The sequence below is a fragment of the Eretmochelys imbricata genome, chromosome 7 (genome assembly GCF_965152235.1).
Source record: "Eretmochelys imbricata isolate rEreImb1 chromosome 7, rEreImb1.hap1, whole genome shotgun sequence".
NCBI lineage: Eukaryota > Metazoa > Chordata > Testudines > Cheloniidae > Eretmochelys > Eretmochelys imbricata.
Genome location: NC_135578.1, coordinates 117,951,191 through 117,965,699, shown reverse-complemented (window position 1 = coordinate 117,965,699; position 14,509 = coordinate 117,951,191). Strand labels below are relative to the sequence as shown.

Here is a 14,509-nt window from a genome sequence, read left to right as displayed (position 1 = left end):
GCTAGCATTGATCGTACAATTTAACATATGACATGAAAGGCCAGATCCTGAGCTGGTGTAATTGGGCATAGCTCCACTGAAATCAGTGAAGTTATATAGATTTATACTAGCTGAGGGAGTGTTATTTTTTCCTTGTTAATCTTTTAACATTATGTATAGAAATACAATAAATAAAAATATGAAGACAGACCATGATCAGGGATCAGAAGGCATAGACAGAGTCAGGAAAAAATGTTATCAGCATTCCGGCTGGGAATGCCCAGGACTAAGTCAGATGATGATGATAAATGCCCTCACAACCCTACCAGCCAGATTTTCTAATACCATACTGCAGTGACATCTCTATTCTCTCTCATGTGAAGCCATGGTTAATATACTGCTGAGCTTCTGCTGGGAAAGATACAAGGGACAAGAATAAAACTATCTTGTTATTTGCATTGAAGTTGGGTGCTTTTGCTTAGATCCTGAGTTTCAATTGCTGGGAGATTTTTTTCTACTTTGTTTCGATAGGGATACCTTTTCAAATTAAATCCCTTTATTGAATTTTCACCCTTGGTTAGCTCCCAAACATGTGGTCCTTGCCAAAGATTAGAGAAATAGTTCACAAATTGTAACTCTTGGGCTGAGCCTGAAAAAAGGCATTTTATTAACAACCCCTTGCCTGCTCCAGTTACATGTTACTCTCCTCCATTGGAGAAAGGTTTGCTCACCAATCAGGGGGTGGAAATTATCTTCTTCAGGGAAGGCAAGTTTGCTCAACTATCTGGTTCTAGCCTAGGTTTTATTCTCAACTATGGTAATGACTCACCATGTGACTTTAAGCAAGTCACTTCACCTACCTGTACCTCAGTTTCCCCATCTGTAAAGTGGGAATAATAATGTTTATTACTTTTGTCTCTACATTTATAGAGGCCTTTTCTTCTAAAGTATTCTTCTTCTTATGTCACAAGAACTCAAATTGGACCAGAAGAAGAGAGAGGAGGAGAAAAGAGGAATTGGGGTTTTGAGCATGGAGCATACCATGAAGTGAATACACCTTAGTGTCACTACAAGACAATAGCCCTTAATGAACACTTACTACAGTTTTACACAGTAACAGTCCAAAACACAACACAACAGTGTAGCTGCTCCATTAGAGGGTGTCACAGTAGAATATTTTATTACTATTTAGTACTTTCAGAGGAGCAGAAAGGACGGATCAGCCTCCTTTCTGTGTCCAGGGAATGTGAAAGTTAAAAAAAGGAAAGAAAAAACAAATGGTAAAAAGCACAGATATTTAAAATTCTTTCAGTTTTAATAATCTAATGTGTTATTAAATGGAAAGGACATTAAAAATATATACAATTTATATTCCAATGGTGTCTTTTAAAATTCATCCTCTGAAGAATCATTTCGTACCCATAACGCTAAGCAAGTTAAAAAAAAATTTGTCTTGAGACAGTTCCCTCCCTGACAGTTTCTGGGCTAATCCTGCCCTCATAAATCCGGCAGAACAACACTGACTTTAGCTGTGTAATTGAGAGCAGAATTTGACCCAGTGGGATTTTTCAGAAGTTAATTTACTATGTCATAAAAACAAAAAATAAATAATCCTGCAAATGGCGCAAATCTATTATTCACATTGCAGCAAAGCTGACATTTTCAGGAGAACCATCATGGAATTAAAAATGAGAACATTCAGGACATTCGGGTGGTTTTTCTGAGGTACACAACTGCCTGAGGCAATTGAAAGCTGCAGGGAAAAAGCCACAGGGAAAGACCTGCAGAGGTGGGGAAGCAGAAAGATTAAATAGCAGGAAGCAGGGGAGTGGAGAAAAGACCAGCAGAGGTATCAGCAGACCTGAAAAAACTTCTGTCTAACAAGGAAAGCTCGAGAAAGGAATTTGGAGTTGTAAGCACACGGAATATTGGCCACAAGAGCAAAGAAAGGTGGCTGAAGGGTCAACACAATGGAGGAGGAGCAGGTATAGAGATAAACTGGAGAAGAGAGTATCTTTTTACTGACTACCTTCGAAGGCTGTACATCCCATGGGAATCCTCCCTCCTGCAAGTAAGCTCTTTCCACAGCCTGTTAATACCACCCTTTCAGCTAACTGGAGGAGCTGATGCTCTGCCTTGAACTGAGGGCGCTGCTCTTAGACCCTGACCGTGAGAGTCTGAACAGAGAAGAAAAGTAAGATCTCTACTGTAGCATGTTGTCGTCAGAATGGCAGGCCAACCCAGAGCACGACGGAGCTGGTAATGACAGTACTGTTTGGAAACTAAGGTACTTACGGCCATCCACTGTCTTTGCCTCAAGGTGTACAAGGTCTGGCTCTTTACTGGAACCCATCACAGACCTGCAAAGGACAGACTGAAGTTAAAGCATTAAAATGAACAAAGCACAGGCAGAGACTGTCCACTACATTTATTCCACAGTAGAAGACCTCATTTAAGTGGAGTTAAATTTGTATCAGTAACAAAAAGCTAAAGAACTTTGAAAGACCATACTAGTGTTCCCTAAAATAACAAACCTTGGAAATTCTAGCCATGCTGACCTTTGATAAAACCAGGGTTCACATCCTTCCAACAGCCTTAACTCTGCCCAACACTTCATCCCCACCACCTTCAGAGTGGGGAATGTTGGTATGTTCTTTGCTTTGATTGGTGGTGGATATTTTAGTGTGTAGAAAATGGTGTGTCCTTTGCTTTGATATCTGTGGTGCGTTTCAGTGCGTGGCGTGCTGATGTGCCTTGTGTTCTAATTGGTGGCATATGCCTTGGTGGTCGGTGCTAAAATCAAGCTTCTATTATGAGTTGTGTTATTAGACTGCTAAAAAAATCAATTTGTAAGCACCTGGAGGATACTGGTGTTACAAGGAATAGCCAGCATGGATTTGTCAAGAACAAATCAAGTCAAACCAATGTAATTTTCTTCTTTGGCAGGGTTATTTGCCTATGGAATAGGGGGGAAGCAGTAGATATGGTATATCTTGATTGTAGTAAGGCTTTTGACACAGTCCCACATGACATTCTCATAAGCAAACTCACGAAATGTGGTCAAGATGAAATTATTATAAGGTGGATGTGCAACTGGCTGTAAGACTGTATTCAGAGAGCAGTTACCAATAGTCTGTTGTCCAACTTGGACAGCATATCTAGGCAGGTCCTGCAGGCATCATTCCTGGGTCTGCTACTATTCAATATTTTCATTTATGATTTGGATAATGGAGTGGAGAGTATGCTTATAGAATCTGAAGATGACACCATACTGGGACACCATTGGTCTGAATTCAGCAATATGAAATGCAATAAAGACCAGTGCAAAGTACTTCACTTAGGAAGGAAAATCAAATGCACACCTACAGAACAGGGAATAACTGGCTAGGTGGTAGTGATGCTGAAAAGAATCTCGTGGCTATAGTTGATCACAAATTGAATATGACTCAACAATGTGATTCAGCTGAAAAAAAAGGTTAATATTCTGGGGTGTGCTAACAGGAGTGTCATAGATAAGACATATGAGAGAAGTGTCCCGCTCTCCTCAGCCGCGGTGAGCACAGCTGGAGCACTGTGTCCAACTCCAGGTGCCACACTTTAGGGAAGCTTTGGACAAATTGGAGAGTCCAGAGAAAAGCAATAAAAACGATAAAAAAATTTGAAAATCTGATTTATGAGGAAAGGTTAAAATAACTGGACCTGTTTAGTTTTGAGAAAAGACGACTGAGAGGAGACCCGATAATAGACTTCAGATATATTAAGATCTATTACAAAGAGGGTGGTGCTCAATTGTACTCCATGTCCACTGAAGGAAGAACAAGAAGCAATAGGCTTAATTTGCAACAAGGGGGATTTAGGTTAGATAGTAGGAAAAACTTTCTAACTATAAGGTTAGTTAATATCTGGAACAGGCTTCCAAGGGAAGTTGTGGAATCGCCATCACTGGAGATTTTTAAAAAGAGGTTGGACCTGTTAGGGATAGTCTAGGTATGGGCTGGATTTGATGACTCGAGGTCCCTTCCAGCCCTAGATTTCTATGATTCTGTGTAGAATCCTTGTCATTCCTCTATATCAGACTTTGCATGCACATTAGTTTAATTCACACCCGTAATGACCAATATTCTCTCATTAATTAACAAACATAAAAAGAAAATTCCCTGTCCTGTCAGACATTTCATTGGCTCAAATCTAATTAAAACTGTGTTAAATTACTAAACCAGATGGCAGTCTGGCTAAGAAAATCCTTGTTTGTTCACTGGATAAGAAATATCAGTGTAAGGCACTCCATACTGCACGTAAGGGATTATGAAGTACACCTTTGGTAAAAAGTCCCATTTAATTGTTAACATCTATCTGGAGAATGTCACTGAACAGGCCAAAGGGCCATTAGTTTGATGTCCTCTCTGAATTACAGTACTGCTAACTCAGCATCAATTCTGAGGGCACAGTCCTGTTATTGGTTTTGAACCTGTCACCTCTTTCCCGGAGGCAAGAATGAGAGCAGATGGGCCATCCTCATGTGTCTCCATTAAGGATTTGCCTGCCTCAATGTGGACCATTTTCTTAACAGTAGCCTTAACTATGGGTTAATACTAGATTAAAGCAAGAACATTCATTTCCAGTGATGGACAAGTCAGATGCTATTCTGTCCAACGCCTCATTATTTGCAGGCAATCAAAACTGAAGTTGTAATTCAACTCCTACTTATACTGCAATCCGAGTCCGATCCAGCCCTTAATCAACACTAGTATTAACTAAGTAACTAGCAATAACCATTTTAAAGATGTTCTATTTGTTTTATCATAGAATCATAGAATATCAGGGTTGGAAGGGACCTCAGGAGGTCATCTAGCCCAACCCCCTGCTCAAAGCAGGACCAATCCCCTCCTGATTGTCTCTAGATGGATTATCTCTAGCTTCACTTGAAGAATCCTATTGCAATTCATCAGCTAAACAAGCTTCTTTTTCTTTGCTGGACAGTGTGAAACATTTCCAGAGAGGCTCAAAACCTGTTTCCTGTCTCAGAGCTAGTTTGCTTGTTCTGCACCAGCACATTTGGTCTCTATTTTTCAGCAACGGTCAAGCTACACTGGTAATAGCAATGGTTTAAGTGCAAGTGTAGAAAGGGGTATGTAATGAGCCGGGTTAAATTTTTCAGGTAAATAGTTTCTTCACCAAAAAACAGTTTTGGATGGATAAAAACTATTTGTGAATTCAGTGAATAGTTTCAGCCAAAAAAACTCAAGTTTTTTAATAAGATTAAATATTTGTTTCAATATTTTAGAAACAAAATGTTTCAACATCTCTTGTTTTGAAATTAATAAATTTTGTTTCAAAATTTAGCTAGATCTTATTCTTTAAAAAGATAAAAACCACCCCAAGCCAAAATGATATAAACGCTTGACCCAAAACAGGATCATTTCAAGATTTTGTGAATACTCATAATTTTAAATATTTTGTTTCATTTTAAAATTTTACGTTTGATTTAAAAAAAAAATCAAACACATTAAAAAAAAGGTCAACATCAAAACAAAGTGTTTTGCCTAAAGAAAATGTTTCATTCAAGCCAAAATGAACATTTTTTCAATTTTTTGATTCACCACAAAATTTGAAAATATTCATTTGTGGTCCGACAGGAAGCAAATTCCCCCTTCCACCTCCAAATTTTCAAAATTGCCAAATGTACCAAAACAATTCCAATATTTACTCAGTTCTACTTGCAGCAGCATCATTTATTAACCATTTATAAAGGTACTTCGAACAAAGTGTGACCCAAATTAATAAAGAATGATTAATTATTATAATGGTAGAAAGGGATTGCCAATCCTTGCTGGAAATCTGTTGAATTATATGGATCAGAGCAGCAGAATATATGTTGGACTGCCTTTAAACCAAACTAATTTTGAGAGAGACAAAGTGGGGAATATGGACCAACTTCTGTTGGCGAGAGAAACAAGCTTTTGTGTTTACAAAGAACTCGTCTTCAGAGAGTCTACAGACTCAGTGGGCTACAGAAGCACTTTTCACTTGTGAAAGATTTTACACTAGGATTTATTTACATCTTGTCCCCACATAATAATGTGGTTACATGTCTCTTTCCTAGAGCTATTAATAATGAAACTTTTAAAAGAAATTTTAGGATGAGATAGTTTGCTCAAAGAATAATGACCCCGGGCCTCCAACACACATTTTTAATAAATTCTTTATCTGGATTACCCAGATTATGGAAAAAAATGCAGCCATTTTTAATGGCACTTTCTTTCAGTTACCATCCTTCAGAAAAAAGGGATTTAGGGCTTATTTTGCCAAGTATAAATCAGTTAACCTGTGCCTCCCATCTCCAACTACCTTGCAACTTTAGGATGTTGTCAGTGGGAATTCAGTTCAACAGGAACAAGATTTGGCTCTTAATGACAAAGGATATGAAAACCAGAGTCCATTCACTAAACAGACCAAAAATTTACTGTGGGATATCATTCCTTTGCTGTTATTTATTACACCGACTTCAAGTGTATATGGAAGTGAATGGTTCATCATAATGTCACTATGTAAATCCATGGCACAATCACACCCTGAATACTGTGTAAAGTTCTTATTGCCCCAGCTCAAAAATTATAGATTAGAATTGAGAAAAGTACAGAGAAGGGCAACAAAAGTGATTATGGGCATGGAACAGCTTTTATATGAGGACAGAGAAGAAAGAATGGGACTATTCGGTTTAGAAAAGATAGGACTAAGGGGTGATATGATAGAAGGCTAAAAAAGCTGACTGGTGTGGAGAAAGTGAATAAGGAAGTGTTATTTACCCCTCCACATAACACAGGAACCAGGGATCAACCAATGTAATAAATAGGCAGCTGCTTTAAAACAAACAAAAAGTACTTTTTCATACAACACACAGTCAACCTGTGGAACTCATTGCCAGGGGATGTTGTGAAAGCCAAAAGTATAACTGGGTTCAAAAAAGAATTAAATAAATTCATGGAGGATAGGTCCATCAATGGCTATTAGACAAGATGTTCAGGGATGCAACCCCATGCTCTGAGTGATCCTAAACCTCCAATTGCCAGATGTTAGCACTAGACAACAGGAGATGGATCACTTGATAATTGCCCTATTCATTCTCTCTGAAGCATCTGAACAAAGATAGAGTGACTAGACAACAAGCAAAGGATGGATAGTGTAGGGAGCCAGGGTGGCTCCCCTCCGAACCAGAGGGTGAAGAGCCACCCTCTCAGCCTGAGTGGGCGGGGCCAGACCAAGCTTCCGCCAATCCCGGGAAGGGGAAGGGTGGGACAGGAAGTACAAAGGGCGGGGCCCTCTGCCCAGTGAAGAGAGCACCAGGGAGGGAGACAGACACAGGCTGCTGGCTGCTCCCTCGCGATCCTGCTGCTGACCCAGGCGAAGCCCTGGGCAAGGAGGAGCCTGACCGGGAGGAAGGCCTGTGGCAACCAGGACTGCCAGCCGCTGAATAAAACACAGAGGACCTGGAGGGGCCTGACTGCAGCCCGGGCCAGCGTGAGTCCGATACAGAGGGGGAGTAGGAGTGGCCCGCAGCAGAATACTTGGACGAGATGGAGGGACCGGAGCTGCCCGCAGCGGAATACCTGGACGAGATGGAGGGACCGGAGCTGCCCACAGCGGAATACCCGGACGAGATGGAGGGACTGGAACGACCCGCCTAAGAGACGGGGTAGGAAGTAGCCCAGGGGCCGAACTGCACCGTGGGGTGGGTGTGTTTGGTCAGTGGGCGCGGACGGCCCCGCTGACCCAGCAGCGGGACTTTCGCCTCCCGCCACTGTCAGGGCCCTGGGCTGGAACGCAGTGGAGTTGGGTGGGCCTGCGTTCCCCTACCCCGGCCAACCTGCCTGAGGGGCGCGCTACTGACTCGTGCCGGCGCTCCCCTGCCTGAGGGGTGCGCTGCGTGACTCTGGCCGGCACACCTTCCCGGCTAATTCCCCAACGCCCGGAAGGTGTGGCTGAGGCCTGCCAGTGAGACCATAACTCTCCATCGCCCCTAGGGGCTCGGAGGACCGACTGAAACCTGTCACAAGTGGTGGAGAATGCGGGCAGGCGATCCCAAACCCTGCCGAAAGGGGTTAGTGTGAGGGCGCCTCTGAAGCTCCCTACTGGAAAGATGGAGATGGAAAGGCTTATCAAGTTCCTGGCTGAGAGCCAGCAACAGCAGCAGCACAAACTCGTGCAGCAGCTGGGCGCCCACCAGCAGCAGTTGCTTCAAACCCTGGGGGCCCAGCACCAGGAACAACAAACCCAGTGCTTCCAGCAGCTTGCAACCCTGTGGCCGGGCCATGGTGGTGCTCAACCGGAGCGGGCAGCCACCCCGACCCCTCCCGCCCCACCGATACGTCTGGTCAAGATGGGGCCTGAGGATGACCCGGAAGCCTACCTAGTGACCTTCGAGCGGGTTGCCTCAGTGGCTGGCTGGGTGCCTGACCAATGGGCGACGCTCCTTGCCCCATATCTGACGGGGCTAACCCAGAAGGCTTACTGTGGACTCCCAGATGATGAGGCCCGCATTTATGCTCGAGTGAAAGCAGCTATCTTAGATGCCTTCGACATTACCCCGGAAACCTTTCGGCGATGGTTTCGGGAAAAGGTCTACCCACCGGGCGCCAGACCCCGGGCGGTGGCCCAGGAACTGAAGGACGCGGGTACCCGATGGCTCCAACCTGAGCGTCGAACCGCAGCTGAGGTGACGGAACAGGTCATCCTCGAACAATTCGTGCACATCCTCCCACCCCAGGGGAGGGCTTGGGTGTTACGGCACCGGCCACAAAGTCTGAGCACGGCCGTTGCGCTTATGGAGGACTTTCTCGAGGCTGAGGCCCCGATAGGACCGGCCACCTGCCCCCCAAACCCTGGACCCAATGCACAGAAACTTGAACGGAGGGGGCCCACCTCCCAAACCAACGCACCTCACCGTACCCGACGACCAGAAGGCGGCAGGACCGAGTTTTCCCGACGGCCCGAGTCAACACCACTCTCCGGCCCTGGACGCTTAACCCGACCACCAGGCCCCAGCCCACTCTGCGGCCCCACTGGTGCCCCCACGCGGCCGGCGCGCCCAGAGGTAGGACTTTGTTTCCGATGTGGCGAGTATGGGTATCTGCAACGGGGCTGTCCTGCAATGGACTGCAACTTTGGCCTGGTGTGCACCGGGGAGCGACGGGCCCATCTGCCCTCCGTGGCCAAACTGGCAGCTCCCATGGAAGTCGCCGGGGTCCCCATGGTCGGTCTAGTCGATTCGGGCTGTGGGCAGACCCTTGTCCACCAGGTGCTCTTCTCGGACACCAAGCGGACCGTCGGGGAAGTACGGATTCAGTGCATCCACGGAGATGTAAAATCATATCCCACGGTGCGGGTCCCCATCACGGTGCACGGAGTAACTCAGTTAATGAATGTGGCGGTGGCGTCATCCCTCGCCTATCCAGTGATCCTGGGCCGTGACTGGCCAGACTTCGTCAAGGTGCTCCAATCCCTACCCACCAAAGAGGCGTTCGAGGGAGCCCCGCCTGAGAAGAAGACAGGACCTGACTCGAGCTCCAACCCTGGAGCTGACCCAGGCCCCACCCCCGGGCAGGATGGCCTGGAAATGGCGGGTCCCCCTCCTGACCTGGTGGACTTTAGCTGAGATGAAAGGGAGGATCCTACGCTCTGGTTTGCCTATGAGCAGCTGGCCCGGGTGGATGGTGAGGTCGTGGGGGTGCAGCGCACCACCCAATGGCCCAGGTTTGAACTCAACCACGAGCGGCTCTACCGCCTTGACCGAGACCCCCAGACCCACAAGGTCCGGACCCAACTCGTGGTCCCCCGCATCCATCGTCGGGCTGTCCTGAAGCTTGCACATGACATCCCGGCTGCCGGCCATTTAGGGCAGGAAAAAACCGTGGCCAGGGTCTTGGCCAGGTTCTTCTGGCCCGGTTTCCACTGTGAGGTGAAGGAGTATTGTGCGTTGTGCCCGGACTGCCAACATGCAGCCCCAGCCGGGGTACGGAAGGCCCCCCTGGTCCCGTTACCAGTCGTAGGTGTGCCATTTGAGTGGGTAGCAATGGACCTGGTTGGGCCTTTCCCAAAAAGCAAGGCGGGCCATCAATACATCCTCGTCCTGATGGACTACGCCACCCGCTTCCTGGAGGCCATCCCCTTAAGAAGTATCACCACCCGCACTATCGCTGCGGAACTCGTGAAGATCTTCGCAAGGGTGGGCCTCCCACGGGAGATAATCACTGATCAAGGGACAAACTTCACGTCTAAACTGTTCCGCCAGGTATGTGCCCTCTTGGGGATTAAGAAATTGCAGAACTCGGTCTACCATCCCCAGACTGATGGATTGGTCGAGCGGTTTAACCGGACCCTGAAGGGAATGTTGCGGCGTTTCCCCACCCAGGACCTCTGCCAGTGGGACCAGCTGCTCCCTCCTTTACTACTGGCGATTCGAGAAGTCCCACAGGCATCCACGAAGTTCTCCTTGTTCAAGCTCCTCTATGGGCAGCGCCCCCGCGGGGTGTTGGACCTCTTGAGGGAGACTTGGGAACACAACCCATCCGCAACACAGGGTCTCTTGAAATATGTCTTACAACTGCAGGGGCGGCTGGCGCGGGTGGGCAAGCTCGCAAGGGAGAACTTAAACACCACCCAAAGAGCCCAGGAGCAGCACTACAATCGGGGCGCCCAGGCTCGATCATTCAGGCCAGGGGACCGAGTACTCCTCCTGCTCCCCTCGGAGGAATCAAAGCTTTTTGCCCGCTGGCAGGGTCCGTATGAGGTCCTCCGCCAGGTAGGGCCGGTAACCTATGAGATTCAGCAACTTGGTCGCCGTAAGGAAAAGCAGATTTATCATGTAAACCTCTTAAAACCTTGGCAGGACCGGGAAGGGCTCCTAGTGGCCCCATATCCCCCTGAACCGGAACTGGGGCCCCAACCACCCGAGGAGTTGGATAATGGTGAACCCCAGCTAGCAGAGACACTCACCGTCAAGCAGCGAGAACAGGCACTCTGCTTAGTGAGGGCGTTCCCCAAGACGTTCACCACGAAACCCGGGCGGACTACGCTCACCTACCATGTGATCCAGACGGAACCCGGGGTGGTGGTCCGAGAGACAACCCGGCCATTGCCGAGGCGAATGCGGGAGGCCGTAGAGGAGGAAGTCCAGGAGATGTTGGAGCTGGGTGTTATTGAGCCCTCCCAGAGCGAGTGGCGGAGCCCCGTCGTCCTCGTACCGAAGCCCGATGGGAGCCGGCGGTTTTGCATTGACTTCCGGAGGGTAAACGCCATCTCAAAATTTGATGCCTATCTGATGCCCCGCGTCGATGAGCTCCTCGACCGGCTTGGGGAGGCCTGTTATATCACCACTTTAGATCTCACCAAAGGGTACTGGCAGATCCCCTTGGATCCCAGGTCCAAGGAGAAGACCGCGTTTGACACCCCTTCAGGTTTATACCATTTCACCCGGATGCCTTTCGGCCTACATGGGGCCCCGGCAACCTTCCAGCGTTTGATGGACCGGGTGTTGCAACCACACACGAAATACACGGCGGTTTACCTGGACGATGTGGTCATCTATGGCAATAATGGGAGGAACATCTTAACCAAGTAGTGGCAGTCCTCCAGGACCTCCGCGCAGCCGGGCTTACAGCCAACCCGAAAAAATGCCGAATCAGGCGGGAGGAAACCACTTACCTGGGGTACACCTTGGGCCGGAGACAGGTCCACCCCCTCATCGGGAAGGTCCAAGCACTCCAGGAATGTCCGGTGCCGACCACAAAGAGGCAAGTACGTCAATTTTTGGGCTTAGCTGGTTATTACCGTCGATTTGTACCCCACTTCGCAAGCATTACGGCCCCGCTAATGGAGCTCTTGACCAAGGACAATCCCCGCTGGGTGCATTGGTCCAACGAGTTCGAGATGGCCTTTCGAACTATCAAAGAACGGCTGTGTAGCGATCCAATACTCTTCAGCCCCGACTTTCATTGTGACTTTATTGTCCAGACAGATGTCTCAGGCGTTGGGCGTGGGGCGGTCCTCTCGCAGGAGGTGGACGGGGAGGAACACCTGATAGTTTACCTCAGTCGCAAGCTGTTCCCCAGAGAACGGAACTACTCCGTCATGGAGAAAGAGGCCCTAGCCGTTAAGTGGGCAGTCGATGCTCTTCGCTACTACCTCCTCGGGACCCCCTTTATACTGGTTACAGACCACGCACCCCTGAAGTGGCTTAATAAGATGAAGGACAATGCCAGGCTGATGCAATGGTATCTCGCTCTGCAGCCCTATGCCTTCACGATTCACCATCGGGCGGGATGAGACAACGCCAGTGCGGATTTCCTATCCCCAGCTCCGAAGATCGGGAGCTGGATTTGAGGGGTGGGGTATGTAGGGAGCCAGGGTGGCTCCCCTCCGAACCAGAGGGTAAAGAGCCACCCTCTCAGCCTGAGTGGGCGGGGCCAGACCAAGCTTCCGCCAATCCCCGGAAGGGGAAGGGTGGGACAGGAAGTACAAAGGGCGGGGCCCTCTGCCCAGTGAAGAGAGCACCAGGGAGGGAGACAGACACAGGCTGCTGGCTGCTCCCTCGTGATCCTGCTGCTGACCCAGGTGAAGCCCTGGGCAAGGAGGAGCCTGACCGGGGGGAAGGCCTGTGGCAACCAGGACTGCCAGCCGCTGAATAAAACACAGAGGACCTGGAAGGGCCTGACTGCAGCCCGGGCCAGCGTGAGTCCGATACAGAGGGGGCGCGGGAGTGGCCCGCAGCGGAATACTTGGACGAGATGGAGGGACCGGAACAACCCACCTGAAAGACCGGGTAGGAAGTAGCCCAGGGGCCGAACTGCACCGTGGGGTGGGTGTGTTTGGTCAGCGGGTGCGGATGGCCCCGCTGACCCAGCGGCGGGACTTTCGCATCCCACCACTGTCAGAGCCCTGGGCTGGAACGCAGTGGAGTTGGGTGGGCCTGTGTTCCCCTACCCCCGCCAACCTGCCTGAGGGGTATGCTACTCGTTCCGGCGCTCCCCTGCCCGAGGGGCGCGCTACTGACTCCGGCCGGCACACCTTCCCTGCTAATTCCCCAACGCCCAGAAGGTGTGGCTGAGGCCTGCCAGTGAGACCATAGCTCTCCATCGCCCCTAGGGGCTCGGAGGACCGACCGAAACCTGTCACAATAGGATAATCATTTTTATTTATTATCTAACTAAGCCAAGATTTGCACCTAAGTCTTAAATGTCTTAAGATCAGTGCATCAATACGCTGCTCCACCAAACCCCTAAAATTTAAAGGCCATCTTCCATGATAACTGACACACTGTGCAACTTCATGGGTGCGACTCAGGACAGAATTTGACTCATTATTTGTCCCAAATATAGACAGAGCAGAGCTATGTAGGCATAGATTGGAATTGCCTTTATAAAATTCTTTGCCACATGAGGCATTAATTATATCTACTGACCAGGGGATCTGAAAACAAGGGGCTTATTATCATGCAGTTTATAAACTGAGAGCCATGAAGCTAGAGAGGAATGGCTGAGCTCCATAGCTGTACCCAGCCTGTTGCCACCTTTGTCCCTATGGAGTGGGAATGTAGGAAACTGTTCTCTAAAATAAATGTCAGTCAAATACTTGTAACTCCCCATGATCAGCTGTGTTAGGCAGCTATGGCTGCCACCAATCTATTTTGCCCACTAGGGTTGTGTTGCCTTATTTTCCAGTTTCCCTTCCTTCCCTCTGTTCTCAAAGCCTGAGTGCTGATCCTTCCATCAGCCTTGTATTGCCGGCAGCGGACTTACTCTCTGCCTTGGCTTATCATTTTAACTTTGTGATGAAAACCCACCCTGCTGATTGTGATCCATCCTTTTAATCACAGGTCTTCTTGAATACACAAACTCCCCTTGGACTTTAATCTCCCTGGGGAAAGGACTGTAGCATACTTATCAAACTGCACCCATTATATTTTTCCAAAGAGTTTTTTTTTATGTTAATTGATATAAATGTCTTGATGCATTTTAAAGCAAAAGCACAAAATAAAAATTACAAACTTTGGGGATAAGCTAAAGTGGAAATGCTAATGGGACCACAATCTAATGTTCCCTGCTGCCTTTATAGAAAATGGTTGTGTTATGAAATATGTAAGACCACGAACCTTCCGTTACAAAGGAAGGCTTCCTAAAATATTCATCAACTCCAAGCCTGCTGTGTAGTCGTCTGGGCTTGACAGCTTCAAAAGCCTATACTGAGAGCTGTGGAATTACAGTACAGCAATGGCTTTGACTGCAGACTATGTGTGTTGGAAGCAGGATCGGAAACTGACTAAAAACTATCCCCTTTTCAGAAGGAGACAATGGCAAACAAAAGAGTTGGGCACTATACACTGAATAGCAAAGGGTATCTCACCAAGTGTTTCTGCAATCCCTGCCCCGCCTGTGCCATCACTCTGACTGCTGGGTTTCTAAAAACCTGTCTCCCCGTGCACTTCCAGGAAATCCAGTAAAGACCATGTCACGCAGGGTCTTTCACTCATGTGAAA

General features: G+C 48.1%; 1 protein-coding gene across 1 annotated transcript in view; it reads right to left on the bottom strand.

The window, feature by feature from the left end:
• Positions 1–14,509, bottom strand: part of SORCS1 (sortilin related VPS10 domain containing receptor 1) — a 407,920-nt gene that overhangs the window by 97,640 nt on the left and 295,771 nt on the right. Inside the window, exon 6 of the mRNA XM_077821796.1 lies at positions 2,275–2,339. Within this exon, the coding sequence (XP_077677922.1) occupies positions 2,275–2,339 (65 nt within the window). The remainder of the gene's footprint in view (positions 1–2,274; positions 2,340–14,509) is intronic.